Source organism: Cololabis saira, chromosome 11 (genome assembly GCF_033807715.1).
Source record: "Cololabis saira isolate AMF1-May2022 chromosome 11, fColSai1.1, whole genome shotgun sequence".
Lineage (NCBI taxonomy): Eukaryota > Metazoa > Chordata > Actinopteri > Beloniformes > Belonidae > Cololabis > Cololabis saira.
The window spans coordinates 44,462,049-44,485,546 of record NC_084597.1 but is presented as its reverse complement, the minus strand read 5'-3'; the positions used below and the strand labels follow the sequence as shown (position 1 = coordinate 44,485,546).

General features: G+C 43.5%; 1 protein-coding gene across 1 annotated transcript in view; it reads left to right on the top strand.

Annotated features, from left to right (window-relative positions):
* LOC133454799 (polyunsaturated fatty acid lipoxygenase ALOX15B-like) overlaps positions 1–20,502 on the top strand; it is a 33,099-nt gene extending 12,597 nt beyond the window's left edge. The window contains exons 12-15 of the mRNA XM_061733525.1: positions 11,730–11,851; positions 11,925–12,025; positions 15,456–15,626; positions 20,255–20,502. Coding sequence (XP_061589509.1) covers positions 11,730–11,851; positions 11,925–12,025; positions 15,456–15,626; positions 20,255–20,434 — 574 coding nt within the window. The 3' untranslated portion in view covers positions 20,435–20,502. The remainder of the gene's footprint in view (positions 1–11,729; positions 11,852–11,924; positions 12,026–15,455; positions 15,627–20,254) is intronic.
* Positions 20,503–23,498: the final 2,996 nt, after the last annotated feature.

Sequence of the window (23,498 nt, the reverse complement as noted above, 5' to 3'; positions counted from 1 at the left end):
TACTCCCGAATGTTCTTTCATTTTATTGCTCAGGATCCTAAGACCATCAATCGCCTTAGTCAGACTCCCATCCGGGGACGTATTATTCGGAATGAACGTGCAGCATTGACTACCGAACATGGAACAAACGCCACCTTTTTCGGCTAGCAACATGTCCAGCGCGATTCTATTTTGAAAAGCGAACAGGGACGTCGCGGCCAGCTGTTCGTGGACCGCTTCGAACCCTAGTTTGGTCCAGTTACTAAGACGCTGCACGTTATAGTGGATGTAATTAATCCTATCCACATTCTTGTTAGCAGTGACCGGAAAGATAGCCGAAAACCAAGGCAGGTTTTCAAACCCTGCCGCCACCTGGTTTACTAATTTATATTCATCAGGAACCCCTCTTGGCACCCCAATCGCGTCAATGTACGTGGGATCAGCCTGCGCTGCCCATGGTTCCCATGACCTAGTGCTGCGTTTACGCCGCCCAAGGTGCCGTGAGAGCCGGGCGGTCCCTGTAAGTAAGTCGTCAGGTGCAACAGGGGTTATAGACACCGGGAGAAGCAACGAAGCTAACCCACACAGGCCGGAGGCCGCACGAGGCAATTTATCAAACAACCTGTCACCTCCACACCACCACCAGACATCCGCCCGCGAAACGGAGGCAAATGTCGATGGAACATTCTGTGTATAATTACACCAGGAACTGTTGACGCGTCCTAATTCGAATCCTTTCCCGGCCAGATTGATACACTGAAATTGTCCGGGGGCCACTTCACTTGAAAAGACAGGTTTAACGGGTTCGAGCGGTACCACTGGAAACACCATGTCCCACTGGGAACAGTTTTGGTGGGTGTTGGTGTTATTCATGAGCTCCAGAACACAAGTATACGGGACCGGTGCGGGTACCACTCTTAATAGCGGTCGGGGTCCCAAGCAGACTACGCATGAGCTATCTGTGGTGTTAGCGGCCTGTTCCGTCATTAATAACCAATTATTTTGATGGGCTGACCTCCCTGTATGGATCTTAAACCAATCCTCCTTCTCCGATGTCGACAGAATTTGTGATTTCGGCAAATCCTTGATGCGAGACTCGCTATAGAGGTCCGGGGGGGTGCTAAGCATGGGTACCGTGCCCTTCCTGGTAACTCTAACATCTAACGTCCACCAGGGGTTATAGCCGCGTTTATGCACCCCTATACTTACTGAGGGTGTGCTAGGTTTCTGATTTGTCGCATTTATGGTCAATGTGAACGTCTTCTGGGGTCGGTGTAGCTTAAATTGGATATATCGTAGTGCCTTAGCGCTGGGATTCAGGCCCCATGTAGCGGGCTTACCGTTGTACCACCAAATATTGCCCCAGGGGGACCGACGGTTCGCGTACAGATACCAGGGATCTTTATACATATGCTCCCCGAGCGATGATTTGGCACAACCCTTGGGTACCTGGCTTTTAGGGCACACTTCCGAGTTTACCAACCACGCGGTTGCCAGTTGAAACGAACATGACTTCCCTTCCGGGCAACAGAAAGCTATAATGCCCCTAGTACTCTGACAGTCCTGCTCCGGGGTGGTCGTAGCCTGTGCTATTGCCCCCCACAGTGCTATTATTCTCAAAATTAACATAACGATCTTGCCACGGCAATTCCCCATAATACCACAAAATAAAGGTCACAATTACCCCTGAAACAAAAAACACAGCAAAAAAACCAACACAACGTCTACTACACATGAAATCACCCTATATCTTACAATGCAGATGTCCTCAGGTCTTCTTATTTCTTTCTTCGGGTGTCAGGGGTTAGACTACCCTGACACCTGTTGGACCTGCCCAGGGGATTATTCTGCCCCTTTGTTGAGGGCTCAGGTCAAATTTCTGCTGCTTCTGTCTTCGGGCGCCAGGGGTAGACTAGCCTGACGCCTGTAGGACCTGCCCAGGGGATTATTCTGCCCCTTGCTGAGGGCTCAGGTCTGACGTCCGCAGCTGTGCCAGATCCAGCTGGATCTGGGGTACTGATCTTTGGGGTGGTTCGGTTGGTGTACACTGCGACCAGTGATACCACGTGTCACCCTTCCCGTGGAGTCGAACGGCGTGGGAGGTCCGTTCCGTGATGCGGTGGGGTCCTGTCCACCTTGGCTCCGACCACTTTCTCTTGATGACTCGTAGGAGAACCCACTCTGTCTGTGGGGTCGGTGTCCGCCTGTCCGTGGAGTCCCCGACCTGTTTGGAGTAAGCAGATACCAAACTTTGCAGTTCGGCAAAATAAGCTTTCTGACCAAGTTTGTATTTGTCGGTCTCCGTCAAGTAGGGCGCATTCTGCGGCCCTGGAAACAGTCGTCCGGTCTGTAGTTCATACGGGGTCAGTCCGTGGCCCGTGTTCACCGAGCTCCGTATAGCCATCAACGCCAAGGGCATCGCATCCACCCATGTCATTTTGGTCTGTGCACAGATTTTTGCCAATTTAGTCTTAATATTCGCGTTCATCCTCTCGACTTTACCTTGGGATTGCGGGTGATATACTGTCCCGAATTTGTGTTTCAACCCCAGCATGCTTTCCACCTCCTCCAGGTCTTTGTTTTTGAAGTGGGTCCCATTATCTGACCTTACTTTTTGTGGAAACCCGTGTCTAGGTATATAATGGTTAATCAGAAATTTAATGACTGATTTGCTGTCTTCTTTGCGAGTGGGTATGGCCTCTGGCCATCCTGTAAATGCATCCACACAAACCAACAGATATCGGTACCCCTGTACCCTGTCAATCATGTCGGTGTAATCAATTATGATTTCTCTCCCGGGCTGCGTGTCTAGGGGAAATTTTCCTGTCTCTGGATGGACCGTTCGTTTTGGATTAAAATCCCTGCATTGTTCACAGGACTGGATCACGTGTTGGGCCATGTCTTTAAGATAAGGATGCCACCATTGTCCTAGGTTTCTCATCATCTGTGCAACTCCCACATGACCCACCCCGTGTGCTTGTTCCAAAAGTTGTTGTCGAATGCCTGGGGGGAGGATTACTCTCCCATCCGGCGCTCTCCAAATGCCTTCATGATCTTTCCCACCTCGGTTTACCCACAATGTTTTTTCCTGCGGGGAAGCTTTTTCTTGCATGATTTTCAGTTGTTCCTGGCCCCATTCATATCTATCTGTTTCTGCCTGCACTATCATTTGTGTGGTATACCCCGCTGCTGTCTTAGCTGCTTCATCTGCTTTCTGATTTCCCAGTGCCACTTTGCCTGCGCTTTTGTCATGTCCTTTGCATTTTATGATCGCTACTTGTGCTGGTAAATGCAGCGCTAGTGCCAAGTCCCTCATTTCTTTCTCATATTTGATTGGCCTGTTGTCTGCTGTTCGAAATCCCGCTCTTTCCCATCTTCCTAGTTCAACTTGTGCCGCCCCTACTGCATATGCAGAATCTGAGTAAATGTTGATTCTCTGATCTGTTCCCCATCTCAAAGCTGCTATTATAGCCAACACTTCTGCTCTCTGGGCTGATTGAGTGCCTTCAATCCTGCTAGCTTCTACCGTTTCCCATGTTCCATCTTCCTCTTTCACTACCGCGTATGCTGATCGTAACCCTTCATCCCAGTGTTTAAAACAGCATCCATCTACAAACAAATTAATTGCTTCGTCAAACGGTGTCGCCGCTAAGTCTTCCCTGACTTTGTCGTCACGAACAATTCTTTCCATGCACTTGTGTGGTTCTCCCTCTGTGATATGATCTGCCATGTTGATTCCTTCGTGTGTATATGAAATATTTGGTGCTTCCAGCACTTTACACAACCTTCTTTGTCTTAATGGAGTCATTGTGAACAACGCTGATGTTACATACGCCACCACACTGTGTGTTGTTAGAACTATCAGTGTGTGTCCCATCACGGTGTGGGCCGTTTTCTCTATCAATTTCGCCGTAGCTGCTACATGCTGTGTGCATGTAGGGTGTCGTGTTTCCATGTTGTCCAGAAGGACACTGACATACATGATTACAAACCGCACTCCCCCTTTTTTCTGGAACAGGACACCGTTCGCTGATGATCCTGTTACAGAAACATCCAAATAAAACGGAGACGAGTAATCCGGGGTGGAGAGGTCTGCTGCTGACGATAGCGATTGTTTCAACAGAATAAATGCTCTTTCTGCAGCCTCGGTCCACTCTAAGTGCGCCATTAGGTTCCTCATGCCTAATTGTTTTACCATGTCCCGTAATGGTTGGGTGGTGGAGGTATAGTCAGGTATGTACGTCCGACTGTACCCCGTCAGGCCTAAAAAGGACAACATGTCTTTTACAGTCAGGGGTTTGGGGTGGTGGAGGATGGAGGAGCGATGCTCCGGAGAGATGTGTACCCCCTTTTGGGACACCAATCTCCCCAGAAATGAAACCTGTTTTCTAGCACATTGTAATTTTGCTTTGGAGACCTTAAATCCGGCGCGGGCCAAAATTTCCAGCACCGCCCGTGTTGCTGTTAAGCAGTCTTCTGCTGTGGGTGAAGCCAGCAAGAGGTCATCGACATATTGGATCAGAGTGGTGCCTGATGGTAGCGGACAATCCGCCAAGACCTCCTTAAGTACGCCATTAAAAAGTCCGGGAGACAAGGCAAACCCTTGTGGGACTCGAGTGTAGCGGTACTGACAACCCTTATACATGAATGAGAAAATGTCGCGACAGCGGGGATGTAGAGGGAGACAGAAAAATGCATTTGCCAGGTCTATACATGTAAACCAGCTCTGGTCCGGGGTCAAGGTAGACAAAGTTGTGTACGGGTTTGGGACCGGTATGGTTTTAGTAACCAGTCTCGCATTAATTTGCCGCAAGTCATGTGCCATGCGCCATTTACCCGTACCTTTCTTCTCCACAGGAAGAATGGGGGTATTCCACTTGGAAGAGGACAGTTCTAACACCCCCGCCTCTAATAAGCCGTGTATAGTGTCTGCAATTCCCTCTACCGCGGCTGGTTTGTGTGGATATTGGGGAACCCATAAGGGGTTGCCATCCGTCAGATCAAATTCAATATCTGGACAAGAGACGGAGCCAACATCCGTAGGGCTGCTAGACCATAAGGAGTCTGGGAGAACTCCGATCAACTCCTCAGTCAATGGGTGGTCTTCAAGCTCGCGTCCATGGTGTCGAGTCACCTGCGAGTGTTGGAGCACAGACTGGTTAACTGTTTTAATTGAAATTGCGTAACCTTCCCCACTAGGGGAATAAAGCACATTAGGCAACCCAGTGGACTGCCAGTCCGTGCTATTCTGAAGGCGTTTGACCATTGGACCTAAATCTTTAGCCTGATGACCCGGGTGCAAGGCCAATGACACATGAGGGAAAGCTTCATCCGCCATTTCATACCAACTCAGTTGTTCAGTTGTGAGTGCCGCAGAGGCGGCAACGCCTACAGCGGAAATATACATGTGTGTGCACACAATACTCCAACGGTCCCCCTGTATGTTTTGAAAGGCATCGTGGTACCATAGGGTGTCCTGTCTGTCATAAAATAATGTGAGATGTAAGGGATCAGGAGGAGGAACATAAGGACCCAGGGTGTCGATCCAGGGGCGCCACAGTTGATAGACTGTATAGAGACCGGGAGTAGCTGGTGTTTCTGGTTCCAACAAAGCCCAATATATGTCTGCGGCCGGATCTGGCTGAGGGGATAACATGAACTGTCCGCTGGATGGGCAACCCACGCATTGTTGTGCACCTCCGTTGGGAAAGATAAGTGTCAAACCATCGGGACCACACTGAATCGTCACCCCCAATCTGATCAGTAAGTCTCTCCCCATCAGGTTACAAGGAGCTTGTGGTGATACGAGAAATGAATGTTTCAGAGTTTGTAGTCCCACCCTCGTCCTGAGGGGGCGCGTGAATGGTAGAGTCTGTTTATCCCCAGAGAAGCCAGTCACCGTTAATGTACGGCTGGATAGATGAGATTTTGGAACCACCTTTATTGTGGAACAGGTGGCTCCCGTGTCCACCAGGAACCTTTGATGGTCACCGTCCACCTCCATGATCAGCATGGGATCTACCGTAGTTCCCACACTCTGGTCTCTCTGTGGGGCGTGTCACTCCTGCCCCTCCTGGCCCTCCCACTCGTTCCATGCCAGTGGCATCTGGTTGGTTGGGTTGGGGCCTGGCGCGCAATATCCTCCTTGCCCTCTAGGGGGACCCTGACCTCTGCCTCTCCCCCTCTGGGCCTTCAGGGGGCACTCACGGTACCAGTGGCCTCTTTCCAGGCAGAAAGCGCACTGGTCACTGGCTATGACCGGTCTTTGTATGGGACCCCCTCTTCCAGCCCCGGGCCCCCCTCGTCCACCCCTGGGACCCCCTCGTCCACCCCCAGGACCCTGGTCCCCCATCCCTCTCCCTCTGTGTGCGGAATGGTAGTGTAGGGGTTGTGATGCCCAAGGTGGTGGGGAACACGATTCGGGGGTGTGTGGTGCCCAAGGTGGTGGGGAACATGATTCGGGGGTGTGTGGTGCCTGGGACACTATCAACGCCTTTGATTTGGCTTTACCCTCACTGACCTTGCGCCGGGCCTCCCCCACCTGGAATCTTAAAAGCTGGCTCTGTAATTCTTCAACCTCTTTTTGATGCTTCTCCCCAGCCTCCTGTGCTCTAGTCAGATGATGAACTATATGGTTCTCCCATTTCTGAGAATTGCACCCTGGCAGGTCGGGGTTGTCTTCCATAACTGTTCTAACTGCTTGGGGTATGCCAGCCAAAATGGCTGCCCTAAACCACCCCTCCTGGGTTCCCGCTTGCCCCGGATGATGTCCCGTCTGCTGGACCCACATATCTTTAGCCTTACTCAAAAATTCTCTAGGGTTTTGTTTCCCATCCCAAGTCACTTTCGGCATAGCCATGGTGTTGGGGAGAGGGTATTTGGCTCTTAAGACACCTGAAAGTGTGTTAAGATGTAATGACAACAGGATATCATCCTGTTTTGTTACAGTGCCCGCGGTCATCTCTATGTCCCTTAGATCCCCCGGCGTCACCGCCCTACTCAGTGCGGCCCTCAGGTCTCCCAAAGCCAAGGTTTGCCCCTGTGTATACTGATTAAATTTGCTCAACCACAATCCACCACCCTCATGTATGGGAGGTAATTTATCCACTAAAGCCTGCAAATCGCCGAACTGGAACGGTTTGTACTGTCTATTTTGTCCCGCGGTCATTACGAGAGGGTACATGGAATGTGCCCCACCTTCCTTTCTAACGCGGCGGCTGCTTCTAAGTCGGCTCGCTACCGGACCAGACGAATCGTCATCCGAATCATCGTCCGTGTCAGGATCCAAACAAATAAGGTCATAGTGTTGTCCAGGTTTCTGTTTCAACTGAATGGCCTTCCGCCCCACTGTCACATTCTTTACGGTGGGGGAGAGAGGAGAGACCAGACCAGACCCCTTAACACTATCTGTAAGATCATATTTCTGTCCTGGTTTCTTTTTCAAGTGACAGGCCTTCTGCCCCACTTTCACATTCTTTGCTCTGGGGGAGGGAGGGGAGTGATCAGAGTCCTTATCACTATCTATAAGATCATATATCTGTCCAGGTTTCTTTTTCAAGTTACAGGCCTTCCGCCCCACTCTCCTATTTTTTAAAATAGGGGAGGGAAGGGAGGACTCGGACTGTAAATCACTCTCTTCGTCAGTGTTTACCACCGTGCCTTGAGCTCTCAGCTTGAACTCAGCCCTCTGTATCCTCCCCTCGTCATCCTCCCATTCTCCGTCCGCTCTTACTTTCACGGTTCTTAAGTTATTTTTTGACCCCGTCGTCTCTCCTGTATGCAGCTGCACTATTGTCTCTATTTGTTTCTTGTTCGTTGTCTTAAGATCATTGTCGGATCTGTGTTCCGGAGTGCTAATCATATGTTGTTGCAAACTATGTTTCCATCTCAGCTTATTCCCTTCTCCCCCGATTTCTCGGGCTATTCTGTCCTGCAATCCCATATCCATGTCTGCACCCCCTTTTTCTTGAGGTGACTGGGTCAGTGGGGGATTCACCACCGGAGAAGAGTGAAGCTCTCCTTTAGACGAAAAGTTTTCCAAGGACTTATTTTTTATATCTAATGTTCCCACTTCAATATTTAAAACCGGATAGAGCCCAGACTCTGATGCCTGAGTCGGCGCATAGGGTGGGGGTGCAGTCCCCTTTTCCTGAGGACTTTTACCGAGTCCCTCTTCTTTTTTAATTAGCAAATGCTTAACTCCTTGCCATTTTACACCTCTATTATACCATTTTCGTTTTTCTTTCTTTGCATCCTCTAATCGTTTCCTCAATTTATACTTCTGTGACCATCCTGCCGTTTTCATTTCCTCCTCTGTCTGGTTCATTTTCTGCTCTATTTTGCCCACACGTTGCCAGAACCAGTTTCTCAGGTTAAACTCATCCGTATCGTTTCCTCCAGTCTGTACCAACATCTGTTGCACGTCATCTTCTAACTCCTTAATGCTTCTTTCGGCATTCTTAGTATTATCCATTACTTTGTACACTTTGCTCAATTCAATCAATTGCTCTCGTATGGATTTCACAGTCAGTTCATCCTGACTCGGAGGGTTTGCATTCATTAATCCCCACACATCATTGTCTCTGTCAAATTCCCCGTCCATGTTTTCCTGTCTGTGTGTGTGTGTGTGTGTGTGTTTTCTAAGGGGCTTTGTTGTGACTCCCTCCTGATCTTGGCACGGCGGTAAAATCCTCGCACGTCCTCACAGTTTATTTCTAGTGGCTTTTGTTTTGTTTTTCTTTTTGTTTTATGTTTTCTTAACTTTTGCTACATGAGCCGGTCTGGAAATATGGCACGATATGTCCCGAGTACCAGACCCAAACAACCGAGGCCGTAAACCTTTGGTTGTAGACACTCAAGTTATAAATCTGTAACTATTCTACTTGAGCCGGTCTGGAAATATGGCACGATATGTCCCGAGTACCAGACCCACACAACCGAGGCCGTAAACCTTTGGTTGTAGACACTCAAGTTATAAATCTGTAACTATTCTACTTGAGCCGGTCTGGAAATATGGCACGATATGTCCCGAGTACCAGACCCAAACAACCCAGGCCGTAAACCTTTGGTTGTAGACACTCAAGTTATAAATCTGTAACTATTCTACTTGAGCCGGTCTGGAAATATGGCACGATATGTCCCGAGTACCAGACCCACACAACCGAGGCCGTAAACCTTTGGTTGTAGACACTCAAGTTATAAATCTGTAACTATTCTACTTGAGCCGGTCTGGAAATATGGCACGATATGTCCCGAGTACCAGACCCAAACAACCGAGGCCGTAAACCTTTGGTTGTAGACACTCAAGTTATAAATCTGTAACTATTCTACTTGAGCCGGTCTGGAAATATGGCACGATATGTCCCGAGTACCAGACCCACACAACCGAGGCCGTAAACCTTTGGTTGTAGACACTCAAGTTATAAATCTGTAACTATTCTACTTGAGCCGGTCTGGAAATATGGCACGATATGTCCCGAGTACCAGACCCAAACAACCGAGGCCGTAAACCTTTGGTTGTAGACACTCAAGTTATAAATCTGTAATCACGGTGCAGATGAGTACTTCACTTTCTAACCAGTGCTGGAAAGTTTTTCTTCACCTGCGCTCCGTGCATTCACTCCCCTTGTGTCAATATCTATGTATTAGAATTTCGGTGGTCTCAAACCGTGGACTCTAACCAAGCAAATCCGAAGTGCCCGTCGGTACTACGGTGGGGCAGCCACGCCCGAGACTTTGCGAATGCTTACGGTATTTAACCTTAAAAAAGAGCATAAATCCGAGCAAACACGGGCCTCTAACCCTCTTGGTGGGTAAAACCCACCTTTTGTACACTTCCTCTTAATTTCTATTCCAGTCCTTGTCCCCTTTTTTCATTAAATTTAGCAGTTGGGTATTACTAAGACTTTTGGACACATTTCCTTTTAGTGTGTTCAATGCAGATGAAAAGGTCTGCTTACCTTTGTGTGTGCCGGCCAGTGTCCGCGGTCTATTCGTACCCAGCTGTTTTGTCCGAATCACCTTCGCTCGATCCCGGACGACGCCCCCAAATTGTTGTGATCGAAACCTCGGTCACCCCGAATCCGTTGATCGAGCTAGAGATTTAAAGAAAAGACATAAGACTGGGATAAAATCAAGTATAACCTCTGCAGAGGGAGACTCAGCCTGACAGACTCCGCAGCCTGTCCTGTCAATGTCCTGCTGAAATCTGCCCCTCTGTGTGTGAGACCTTGTTTTTATTGTCTTTCAAGTGGGAGGGTATCCCCAATTTTTATTGCTTTACAAAGGGGGAGGAAGACCCCAAGTCTTATCTGATGCTTGATCAGGAACTCTCCTTCCAGAGACAACCCAGAACACACACACTAGTTCATCACTTTGACATTAGTTTTAAAGTATATAGGCATATTTAGTTAATCAACATATGCAGTTTATATATGTTCAGTTTCATTATGATTATTAGTTTTAACACATACACAGATTCGATTAGTGAGCACATGCAGTTTACATATTCAGTGTGGTTATATCAAATTGGCTATATTCAGCATAGTTATATCAATTTTATTTCAACAGAACTTAAGACATGGGGAACTGGCGACGCAGGCTGTGAGGATGTTGAAATGAAGCCAGATTCATGTAATACTCTTAATAATGTCATCACATATCAGACTTATAATATAATAGCGCTGATCGTGTCCCTCTGTGTTGGAAGCTCAGCGTCAGTCAGGACTCTCAGCTGCTGCTGGAGCTGCAGCCGCGGTGAGTGGGTTTGCCACCCGTCCCTTGCGTCACTTGCGTCACTTGCGTTCCGTATTGAACCAATACGGAATGCAAGTTTATTTCGTATTTCACAATTGTCCTATGCACGTCTGTCACACACGCACACCGTAGTTAAGCCCAATTATGCCTAAATTATGGTTCCACGTTAAATCGACGCAGAGCCTACACAATAGGGTTACGCCGTAGGTTACGCTGTACGCTGTACGCTGTACGGTGCGTGTCGCCGCGTAACCTACGCCGTATGCCCTGCGTCGATTTAACGCAGAACCATAAATCAGCTTGAGCAGCACTGAGGGGAGATGGGATGGGAGGAGGGGGAGCGGGGCTCCCGTCCCGTCTTCGCACAGAGTGTCATGATGATTTTTAATTACAGGCTGAGCCTACCGTTAGTTCTTAAACTGTAAAGTGGGGGGGACAAAAACATGATTTTGAAAAGTGGAGGGGACATGTCCCCCCTGTTCCCAGGGGAAACGCCTCATGGCGTTTTATTTTCACTCGCTTTATTTAATACTATTTATATACTATTTATACTTTTACTGTGACCAACAAATAATGTTGTTTTCCTGCCTCCACCTCATCCACAACATCTCGTTCCCAGTCTTCGTGAAATTTAGTGGCACGGTGGCTCGACACGTCTCATCATGCGTCTCATTCATCAACAGGCTGCAGGAAGCCGCTGCGCATGCTCAGCAGGCTCATTCATATACAAATACTACTTTGCATTACCCATTTATGGTAAAAAGTGGGTGTGTAGAGGGCGGGATATGAGCCGAATTCAGCTGCGCAACCCTCCAGCTGGACTGTGATTTATAAAGCGAACATTGCGTGAAAGTGTGCGTACACACAGTTTTATAAATCCGGATTTTTTTTCGAGCCCGCCATTTTCGACTTTTGGCTTCACGTGCACTTTTAGTATGAATCCTACGCACTCTTTTATAAATGAGGCCCCAGGACTTCCTTTTATTTGGCTGCAGGTATGTGGAGGGCATTGTCAGCTACTATTACTGCAGTGACGATGATGTCAGCAGAGACTCTGAGCTGCAGAGCTGGATAAATGAGATCATCGTGTTTGGTCGCCTGGGACACCAGAGCAAAGGTAACACTTTTCCTCACGTTTTTCCACATCAACACCTCCAGTAATTTCACAAATGCAGTGTTTTTCCTCTCAGGTTTCCCAAAATCCTTTGCTTCTGTGGTTGAGCTGACATACTTCGTTACCATGGTTATCTTCACTGCATCAGCGCAGCACTCTGCAGTTAACAACTCTCAGGTGGGGATTCAAGGATAAATCTGAGGCTGATCATGTGTTGACCTGGGCCCTGTCCCAATACTCCCACTACCCCTACTTTTCATCCCTACCCCTAAATTTTGCGCGTTCCCGTGAGGGAACACGCACCTATGGGGTAGTGAAGAAAACTAGTGTAGTGGCTTTGAATCAACCTGATCTCACAAAAATCCGTGAAATGCCCACGACCTCTCACCACTATTTTCCGTGGTACCAACACGGAAAGTGGTATAATTCCGTGTGTGCACCACGGATATCGTACCATGCAAAGTCAATGGGATCCGTGGTCGTGATATTTACACGGATTATGACATTATTATTATTTATATATTATTCTTTGTTATAGTGGCTAAGTTATGAGTTTTTGTCGCGCAAGGTACTGTTTTTTACTGTCAGTTTGTAAAAGCATGTTTTTAACGCTGTTTTAGCAGTGTTTTATTAAGGTTTTAATGGGAGCACCACGGATATAGTACTATGCAAAGTCAATGGGTTCCGTGGTCGTGATATATACACGGATTATGACATTATTATTATTTATATATTATTCTTTGTTATAGTGGCTAAATTATGCGTTTTTGTCATGCAAGGTACTGTTTGTTACTGTCAGTTAGTAAAAACACGTTTTTAACGCTGCTTTAGCAGTGTTTTATTGAGGTTTTAATGGGAGCACCACGGATATAGTACTATGAAGTCTGAAAGATCTTTGAAACGTTGCTTAATACGTTACGCCACTGAACGCAACTCTTTCTGTCGGCGAAATAGAGCAGCAGGACAAAACGTTAATACTGCGGGTATACTGAACTGAATGCTCTTGTTTGGAAGTCACACCATATTAAAACAAATTATAAACCACATTAACACTTCATAGAAACAAAATAGATCGAGGGATGAGGTATGAAAGATCTGTTTTGAAACGTTGCTTAATACGTTACGGCATTGAACACAACCCTTCCTGTCGGCGAGATAGGCAGCAGGACAAAACGTTAAAATAGCACTAATAAATGCATATATTGATCTTTTCCATCACATACATCTACTCACAATATAAATATACATTTTATGGTCACACTTTGTCTGTTGAAAAATTAGCGGATATATGATTTCTGAACCCTAATGTCAACATCTTAACCCAAAACCGGAAGGAGGTTACAGAACTACAATTTGTGCCAAGTTACAATACACAGCATTGTGCTACGTCATAGCTTTTGTAGTTCCAATGAATTAGCCCTTATAAAACTGTGATCACGAACTTTGCAAGCTTATTATATGTTTTTAAGGGTGGGAAGCACGCCTGTTCAGTCTGATTTTGACTTTTGTATTGGTAAGAGGGTGAAATCATGTTTTTTATAGGTTTTGACCCTATTCAGTGGCGCCCCCTATTGGTCTACTGTCGGGCATGATATTAGAGGTGCAGAGCTTTCCAAAACTGTTCACCTCATGTCTCTAGCATATTTTTTTGTTGAACTACAGGCCTTCAAAAGTGTCACAGGTACAAGGTTCAAAGGGCCCACCTAGGGAGCAGGAATTGCCCACAAATCTCATATTGACATATGTTGCTCCTGAGGTCAAGACCTTTCCAACGATGTGTTCACTGTTGTCCTACGACAAAGTTTGATTTTCTTGTTGGTACACATCATAGATGTTTGACTTGTATATTCAGAGACCTCTTTAAGGGCCAACCTGGAAACAATCAGTCAAAATCTTTTGTGGCCAGATTTCTTTAAGATATTGATGATAGTATTATACACAGTCATACTATTCAATTTGGACCAGTTCTGAGTTTATTTTCCCCTTTAAATACTGATTGTTTCACCTTTTGAAAATTGAAAATCATCATCATCATCATCATCATCATCATCATCATCATCATCATCATCATCATCATCATCATCATCATCATCATCATCATCATCATCATCATCATCATCATCATCATCATCTTCTTCAGTACCTTGCGCGACAAAAACGCATACTTTAGCCACTATAACAAAGAATAATATATAAATAATAATAATGTCATATTCCGTGTATATATCACGACCACGGATCCCATTGAATTTGCATAGTACTATATCCGTGGTGCTCCCATTAAAACCTCAATAAAACACTGCTAAAACAGCGTTAAAAACGTGTTTTTACAAACTGACAGTAACAAACAGTACCTTGCGCGACAAAACCGCATAATTTAGCCACTATAACAAAGAATAATATATAAATAATAATAATGTCATAATCCGTGTATATATCACGACCACGGATCCCATTGACTTTGCGGAGCACACACGCACGGAATTATACCACTTTCCGTGTTGGTACAACGGAAAATAGTGGTGAGAGGTCGTGGGCATTTCACGGATTTTTGTGAGATCAGGTTGCTTTGAATCTATCCCTACGGATCAAGTGTTTTCCGATGCTCACTAGCTGACCTAGGGCCAGAAAAATTTTCGTCGTCTTTTGCGGACTGAATCAAAAAAAAAAACATGGCGGACATTTCTTATTTTTTAGTGAATAAAATCAATATTTTGAGTTAGTTTCTGCATAAAAATGCGTTTTGATTACATTTCTAGCGAGAAATATATATTTTACTTTCATTATATTCACTCAGTGAATGTACATAATCACTCGTTTGCCGGTTGTTGCGAAGATCACGCCAGAATTAAGGCTGATTTATGGTTCCGTGTTACACCAACGCAGAGCCTACGGCGTAGGTTACGTACCCTACGCCGTACCCTACGCCGTACCCTACGCCGTACCCTACGCCGTACCCTACGCCGTACCCTACGCCGTAGGCTCTGCATCGATTTAACACGGAAGCATAAATCAGCTCCGGAGCAGGCAGGCAGAAATCCTGAAATTTTCGGAGCAAATTTCTTAACAGGCGTAGCTACAACTGTTAGATTTCATCTATTAAACCAACATTTATCTTCCTAAATGATTTATTTCAGCCAGCGGTAATTCTCTACAGAGCTGCAGGTTTCTCTCCCGGGACGACGGCGCAGGTTGACCCGGCCGTGAGCTGCTGCTGCTGCTCCGAGCCGGCGGCTCTTCTCATCTCCGAAAACATCGGGTCAAATTTCTTAACAGGCGTTATTTGGATAAACTGAGCCCAGGTCGGGGAGCTTAACGGTTACTTTTACGCCTGAAAAAATATAAAAACCTAATAAAGTGGCATATTAGCAGCGCTACAGCTGAAATTAAAACAGCTTTTGGCTCTCACTTTCCTGATTTTAGGGGTGGTGCTGAAAAGTAGGAGTAGTGGGAGAATTGGGACAGACCTGGGAAGATTTCAAGTGCCCTAAAATCTGTGGCTTCTTTTTTAGGGGTAGTGGTAGTGAGGGAGGGCTAGTGGAAGAAAGTAGGGGGTGTATTGGGTTTGGGCCCTGGTCATTCACTCCTGTGTCCTTGTCTGGTGCAGCTGGATTATTTTGGATGGATGCCAAACGCCCCCGTGGGTCTCCAGCATCCTCCTCCGGCCATCAAAGGGGGCTGCAGTGAACGCATCCTGCTGGACAGCTTCCCTGATGTAAGCTCCACCGTACATGGCCTGGCCACCGTGTACCTGCTCAGCAAGAAGCCTGCAGACTTTGTACGACCCACAAACTTGTCAGATCACGTAACTATGAACCTGATTTTACACTGCACCTTAATTTTATACACAAGATGTTAGTTTTTTGAGGTTTCTAACCAGTTGAATTTGTCAAATGTGTTTTAAACATATCAAAAATGTATTTTTTTTATGACAGTCTGCATGTACATCAATGTTTAGTGCCTCAATTGGCAAAAACCTTTCTGCCAATACATATATGTGCATTTTAATCCTGCACCAGTGTTTGAAAGTGAACGTGTCTCCATTCAGTACCTTTGACAGACTGATCAAACTTACTTTATTAAGAGATGAAACCCTGTTTCAGCCAGAGAGGACTCAAACCACTTATGTGAAAGATGCAAGGACAAGGCAGAGAAAGAGACACTGTGCGGCGTGTTGTTTTGTAAGTGAATGTGTGTGGATAGGGTTAGATGGAGGCCGATGATTCGCTGTGGCAACCAATGAAAGGGATCAGTATGAAGAAAAAGAGAACCAGAAAACTGAGGTACTAGGTAAACTTAGGTAAACAGCAGGCAGCAGCTACCTGGGCTAACAGGTGAACAGCCTCTAGCACAGGGGTCGGCAACCCAAAATGTTGAAGCAGCCATATTGGACCAAAAACACAAAAAACAAATATGTCTGGAGCCGCAAAAAATTAGAAGTCTTGTATCAGACTTAAAATGAAGACAACACAGGCTGCATGTTTCTATATTAGTTAGAACTGGGTCCTCGGCTGCAAATGTAGCTGCTAATGTCTTTCCACAGGACTCTTTTTGTTACGCGAATCTATGGAAGAGTATTAGGGCCAGGCAGGAGAAAAATTAAATAATATTTTAGAGGAGGAAGATTTTTTTTTCATTATGCACTTCGAGAAAAAAGTTGAAATGTCGAGAAAAAAGTCGAAATGTTGAGAAAAAAGTAAAAATGTCAAGATTAATGTTGAATTACAATCTCGAGAAAAAAGTCAAAACGTTGAGAAAAAGGTCAAAACGTTGAGAAAAAAGTCGAAATGTCAAGAAAAAAGTCGAAATGTCAAGATTAATGTTGAAGTACAATCTCGAGAAAAAAGTCGAAATGTTGAGAAAAAAGTCGAAATGTCAAGGAAATAGTCAAAATTTCATGAAAAAAGTCGAAATGTTGAGAAAAGAGTTGAAATGTCGAGAAAAAAATCTAAATGTTGAAATTAAAAGGGAAAGGAAAAGGGAAGAAAAAGGAGAAAAAAGGAAAAAAAGAAGAAAAAAGAAGAAAAAAGGAATAAAGAGGAAAAAATAAGAAAAAAAGGAAAAAAAGAAGAAAAAAGTAAAAGAAAAGGTCAAACATTTTTGAAAAAGCTCCAGGGAGCCACCAGGGCGGCACTAAAGAGCCACATGTGGCTCTAAAGTCAGCCAGTACTTAGTTAGCCTTAATTTTATTTAGCAGCACGAGCCAAGCTAAAATACCTGATGTGTGCTAACAGCACCTGAACCAAGGTGGGCGTGTTCTGACCAGTTTCCTGTCCTGCTTGGTCTATCCATTTTTGGATTAACTGTTTGTTAGGGTTGCAATAGTACATGAAAATCACGGTTCGATTCATTTTCGGTACAAAAACATAACAAAAAAATTGCTTTTTGTTTTATTTTCAAATTTTGAAAACAACGATTTATATATTTTCTTATAAAAATAAAACATAAAAAAATAAAATAGGAAAATAGGAATTAAAAGTGCTGCTTAAATCTATTACAAAGTCCTCTAATAAATAAAATATTCTCAAATTAAACACAATTTGAGAGTGTTAATAATCAATAATAATAATCAATTTTATTTATATAGCGCTTTTAAAAGATCTCAAAGACGCTTAAAGTTAAGTGGCGGACTGAAAGTTTGTACTCAGCACTGAACTCCCAGAGATCATGGACAAAGTATATCAGACGAGAGCAGTGTGCTGAAACGGTTTGGTACGAATGCATGTACTGCTACACCCCTAGTGTTTGGGTGGAGTAATTCTCAGCCAACATAATTCCTGAGATTAAAAAATATATATATATATAAGTAATGCGCGAGTCCTGAACAAATCATTCAAAACACGTGTCGTTTTACTGACTTGTGTCTCTGCTACTGCTACGTTGCTAACTGCAAAGAAAAGACACAGACATGTCACCATTGTGTGACGGCTATTCTAACGTTGTTTTGCACTGTTTCCTTTGTATTAATTTACCAAGATTGGCTTATCTTATCATGTGTGAGACTGAGAGCAATTTCCCTTAGAGAAATTGTTATCTTTCATTTTTTTAAATGAAATGAATGATTTTTCCATTTCAAACAAGGATTTTTGGCATATTAATCAGTGGTTAACTGGGAATGGATGGAGCCTGTGTGCGCGAACTCTAGGTGACCGAGTCAGAGATTCAAATGACTAAAATACTCATTCACCTTGGTGAGCGGCTCATATAAACTCCAGTCCCATCACTACTTTTAGAAACCTGTGCATGGCATGACAGGGGGTGTGTCCAGTTCCCTTTCCCTTTCCCTCCCCCAGTCTGGCCTTCGGCAGGAGGGTCCCCCCTTATGATCCAGGTCCTGGTCCAGGTTTCTTCCTCCTAAAGGGGAGTTTTTCTTGCCACTGTTTGGCTTAAGGTGGAGAGAATTTGGAGTGGTCATTATACAGGACTGTCTCAGAACATTAGAATATTGTGATTTTCTGTAATGCAATTACAAAAACAAAAATGTCATACATTCTGGATTCATTACAAATCAACTGAAATATTGCAAATATAGCCTTTTATTATTTTAATATTGCTGATCATGGCTTACAGCTTAAGAAAACTCAAATATCCTATCTCAAAAAAATGTAATATTCTGGGAATCTTAATCTTAAACCGTAAGCCATAATCAGCAATATTAAAATAATAAAAGGCTTACAATATTTCAGTTGATTTGTAATGAATCCAGAATGTATGACATTTTAGTTTTAATTTTAATTGCATTACAGAAAATAAAGAGCTTTATCACAATATTCTAATTTTCTGAGACAGTCCTGTATGTAGTAGCTTCATTAGGTGCTGGAGCATAATCCAACGTTGCCATCATGTTGGATGGGTGTCCTCACTCTAAGCTAACACCAGAGAAATAAATTCAAATGAACACACTGTATTAAAATATAAAATTAATTTATTTATACATTCATCAATATGCCATACCATATGTCTTTTTTTTTAAGGTTTTAACATAACACAAAAAATTGTTGACGTGAAAGCACGTATTGTTTAATGTGTGACAGCATCCTGTATCATCTACATCTCTGCCGTTTGTAACAAACCAAAATGTATGAACATTGGGTAAAAATGCAGGGAGTTATCATAATTATAGTTGGGCATAAACCTTCCCAGGTAGAAATAAATGCACTGGGGGCACATAGGGGACAGATCCAAGATTGCGGCCGTGCTGATACATCAGCAACAGTCCATGAGACGTCTTTGTAAATTATGTCTACGGGTACAACGCTGCCCTTATCAGGGTACACTGAGAATACAGCACTTCTAACTTTATGAATCATATAATAAGATCATCTTTATTTGTCACATACAGAGTTATACACAGTATTATGCGCAGTGACATTTTTTTTGTACCAGCATCCATTTGCAAGAATAAAGAGAAGCAATCAAAATTAAATCAAATAAATGAGCAAACCAAGATCTTTTATAATAATAAGGTGCATGTTGAAGAAAAAAAATGGGGGGCTGAGTGTAGGCATAAAGTTTAAAGTTCAGTAAAGTAAAAATTAACAATTAAAAATTAAGTTTGTTGCTTTACATGAATACATCTAGTTTTGAACTTAATCTGCATTCGTTCAAAAAACAAGACATTGTGCATTTTTTCCTTAACAAGCAGTATTTATGTAATCCCAGGCAATCTTTTCATTTACACACAAACAACAAGCAATGATCTTGTTGTATTTACTTTTCCTTTAACAATTTTAATCTATTGGGCAGATTGACCAACGTTTAGATGAAACATGCTTGATTTATTTAAGTAGAAACCACAGTAAAAAATATCTTGCTTGATCTACTTTAAAAAAATTAAGGCGACTTTTTCGAATGAGATTTTTATGAAGATCAAGAAAGACTAGTCTTTGTATAAACTACTCAATTTTTAACTCAACTTAATTTTTGCAAGTAAAGTCAACTTAATTTTTTATTTTTCTTAATTTGTTTTAATTTTTTTTCTTTCTTTTTTCCTTTTTTCTCTTTTCTTCTTTTTTCCCTTTTTTTTCTTTTTAAAGTCAAATTAATTTTGATAAATAAAGTAAACTTAACACAATTAAGTTGACTGTACCTGCACAATGTATTATTTACATACAAAAAATGAAGTAGTTTATACAAAGACTAGTCTTTCTTGATCTACTACATAATAATCTCACGCAAAAAGTTGACTTATTTTTTGATCAATCACAATATTTGTATCAGTGTGGCCTGAGGGCAGAAACTCTTCCACATCTTCTCTGTGTCAGACTTTAGGCAATAACCTTTATTAAAACGTTCACTAATGAGAGAGGACTATCTCCTCTGTTGACATGCTGCTCTGATGGAGCAAGTTTGTAGTAAAAATGTGCCAGTGTGAAACTGTTCACGGTTCCTGTAACGTTCCCACAGGTTCCTCTGGGCGGTTCCGGTGAGCAGCACTTCACCGAGAGCGTTCCTCTGGAGATGCTGGCTCGTTTCCATAGCGACCTGAATCGCCTGAGCCGCGACATCAGAGCGAGGAACGCCGGCCTGAAGCTGCCGTACGTCTACCTGGACCCAGCGTTGGTGGAGGACAGTGTGACGCGCTGATGTATAAGTATAATGAGTCTATAATGAGTTAATTTAGCATCTTTAACCTCACGGCCAGCCGTTACTTTATTGACCAATTCAGAATTTTTGACATGTTTGTAATCATCCTCTCACTTAATGTTTTGTCATTATGATTTAATTGATTGTGGCAGTTGATTTATTGGCTCCATAAATGTACTGCTCTGTCTGGTTTGTGTTCTTGTGTTATTAATCTTGTAAGAATGCATTAAAAATATTTGAATGCATTTTAATTTTCTTCATGTTTTGGCTCTAATCATTCATATTAATTATATTTTGTTTAAACTTCTTTAGTTGCAGCTCTCGTTGGTGTTTTTTTTTAATACTTTTAAAATATTCACATGTTCAAGTAACATCTCCTTGTAGTTTTCATGGTTAGTTTGACAAGAAATGAAAACTGAACATTTTCAGGGAACCTTAGTTTCTGGTTCCTTGAGGACTTAACGTTCCTTAAACATTCATAGAACCAAAAAACAAACATTTTTTGCACTGTTTTGCATAACATGTCTCTTCTTTAATTCAACTATGCAGTTTAAATGGAGATGGAAACAAGTTACACATTGATGGCCCATTAATGTCTTGTAAAGTAAAATACAGAAACAACAATAAAAAACAACATCATTGTTTAAAACATTTGTCACGGCTTGGGTATGTACAGTAGGACCCAGATGCAGGAGACGAAGGTGGCAGGAGTAACAAAAAAAACTTGATTTATTTAAAAGAAAACGCCACCAGGCAGGATGCAAAACAAAACGAGGAACCAAACTTAAAACCAGAAATAACCATGACAAAAAATAAAAAACATTTTTGTGGTATCCAATCCAATCCACTTTATTTATATAGCACAATTAAAAAAACAACAGGGTTACCAAAGTGCTGCACAATAAGTAAAACAAGACATAATAAAATAGTAACTAAAAACAGAGTAAAATAGATAAGAGCACATGAAAGCACGAAATAAAAACACACCAGACAGAAAACAACCAATGATTCAGAAACATAAAAGACAAGACAGAGACCACACAACTATCATGCTGGATTAAAAGCCAAAGAATAAAAATAAGTTTTAAGAAGAGATTTAAAAATTTCTACTATGGGGGCCATTTTGATGTGGGGAGGAAGCTCGTTCCAGAGTTTAGGGGCTATTGCTGAAAAGGCTCGGTCGCCCCTGGTTTTTTGCCTGGTTTTGGGAACGACAAGACGTGACTGAGCAGAGAAACCTCAAAGACCTGGAGGGAGTTAAACATGTAGGAGGTCTGAGATGTATTTTGGTGCCAACCCATTTAATGACTTAAAAACAAACAATAGTATTTTTAAATGAATTCTAAAAGAGACAGGGAGCCAGTGAAGGGAGGCCAGAACGGGGGTGATGTGGTCATGCTTGCGGGTTCCTGTTAAAAGACGAGCAGCCGCGTTTTGGACTAACTGTAAACGTGCGAGGGAGGTCTGGTTGACGACCGGTATAGAGGGCATTACAGTAGTATCCGGTTATAGTACCAGTAGTATAGAGGGCATTACAGTAGTCCAAACGGGTTGAGATACTACAGAATTTACTTGCTTGTCCAGTTTAAGATCACTGTCCATTTTGACGCCGAGGTTGGTGACTGTAGTTTTTAAGTAAATGTGTAGGGAACCCAGATCAATAGGAGGGCCATCACAGGCCCGATTGGGTCCAAACACCATGACCTCAGTTTTACCTTCATTTAAATTAAAAAGTTTAATGCCATCCAGGCCTTAATGTCCTTTAGGCACTCTAGCAGGGGCATCAGGGAGCTGTTGTCATTTCTTTTGAGGGGCAGGTAGATTTGAGAGTCATCTGCATAGAAATGATAAGAGATGCCATGCTTTTTAAAAATCAGTCCAAAGGGGAGAAGGTACATTATAAAGAGAAGAGGATGGGTCCGAGAATTGAACCCTGGGGAACTCCACAAGATAAAGGAACAGAAGACGATTGGGAGTCACCAAGTCTGACTGAGAAGCATCTCTGGGACAGATATGACCTGAACCACTCCAAGGCAGTGTCTCTGACACCAACAGAATGCTCTAGCCGAGAAATGAGAGTTGTGTGATCAACTGTATCAAAGGCAGCAGTAAGGTCTAAAAGCATAAGAATCACGGAATCACCAGAGTCAATAGTTAAAAAGATGTCATTAAAAACTCTTAACAGTGCAGACTCAGTACTGTGGAAAGCTTTAAAGGGGACATATTATGGCATTTAATGTATATTTTAAACAGGCCTTGAATGTCTTAAAAACAATCTAAAGCTTGTTTTTTCTACATAAATCAGAAATTCAGTCTCTGGGCCATGTTTTTATTTTTTCCGCTTCTAAAGCCTTTTTCTGTGGTTCATTTTCAGGGCGGGGGGGGGCTATGATAATGAGGCTCTGCGCTGATTGGCTGCTTGAATGACGTGTAGCAGGGGAGGAGACAAAGCGTTGCTCCGGGGAGAAGAGCAGCGGCTGCGTAGCAAAGTGTGTCCACGGTTCTGCGTTAAATCGGCGCGTACCCTACGCCGTAGGCTCTGCGTTGGTGTAACGCAGAACCATAAATCAGCCTTTAGTCACCTCGTCTTTCACCACAGTTATTTACTCCGATTCCTCATCATTTCACTTTTTATGTTACAAGACAAATGAATCCTGTTAACTGTAAAGAAATCACAACACTGAATTTTCACAAATGGCAACTTTATTGTTAAAATATATAAATAAAATGTATGCACTATTGCTGGCTCAGGAAGGACTGCGCATCTTCTGAATGTGAACAGCTCCAGGTGCTTGAAAGATCTGAAACCACAGAAGAAAAATGTATTACGGTACTAATAGAGCCCCGAGCCGGGGGCTCCTCGACGGTCCGGTCCGTGAGCAGCCCCCGCAGCTCCGTATGCGGCGCCGGGGCTCCGGAGCTAAGCTAAATACTTAGCCCATGCAAAGATCATACATAAATAACTTAAAAAAAAGGAACTTACCGCTGACTTTTGTGCAGTTGCCGGGTACGTGTTGTGGGAACTGATCCTTTTATGAGGGTAAATGTCGATGCAAAATCTCAT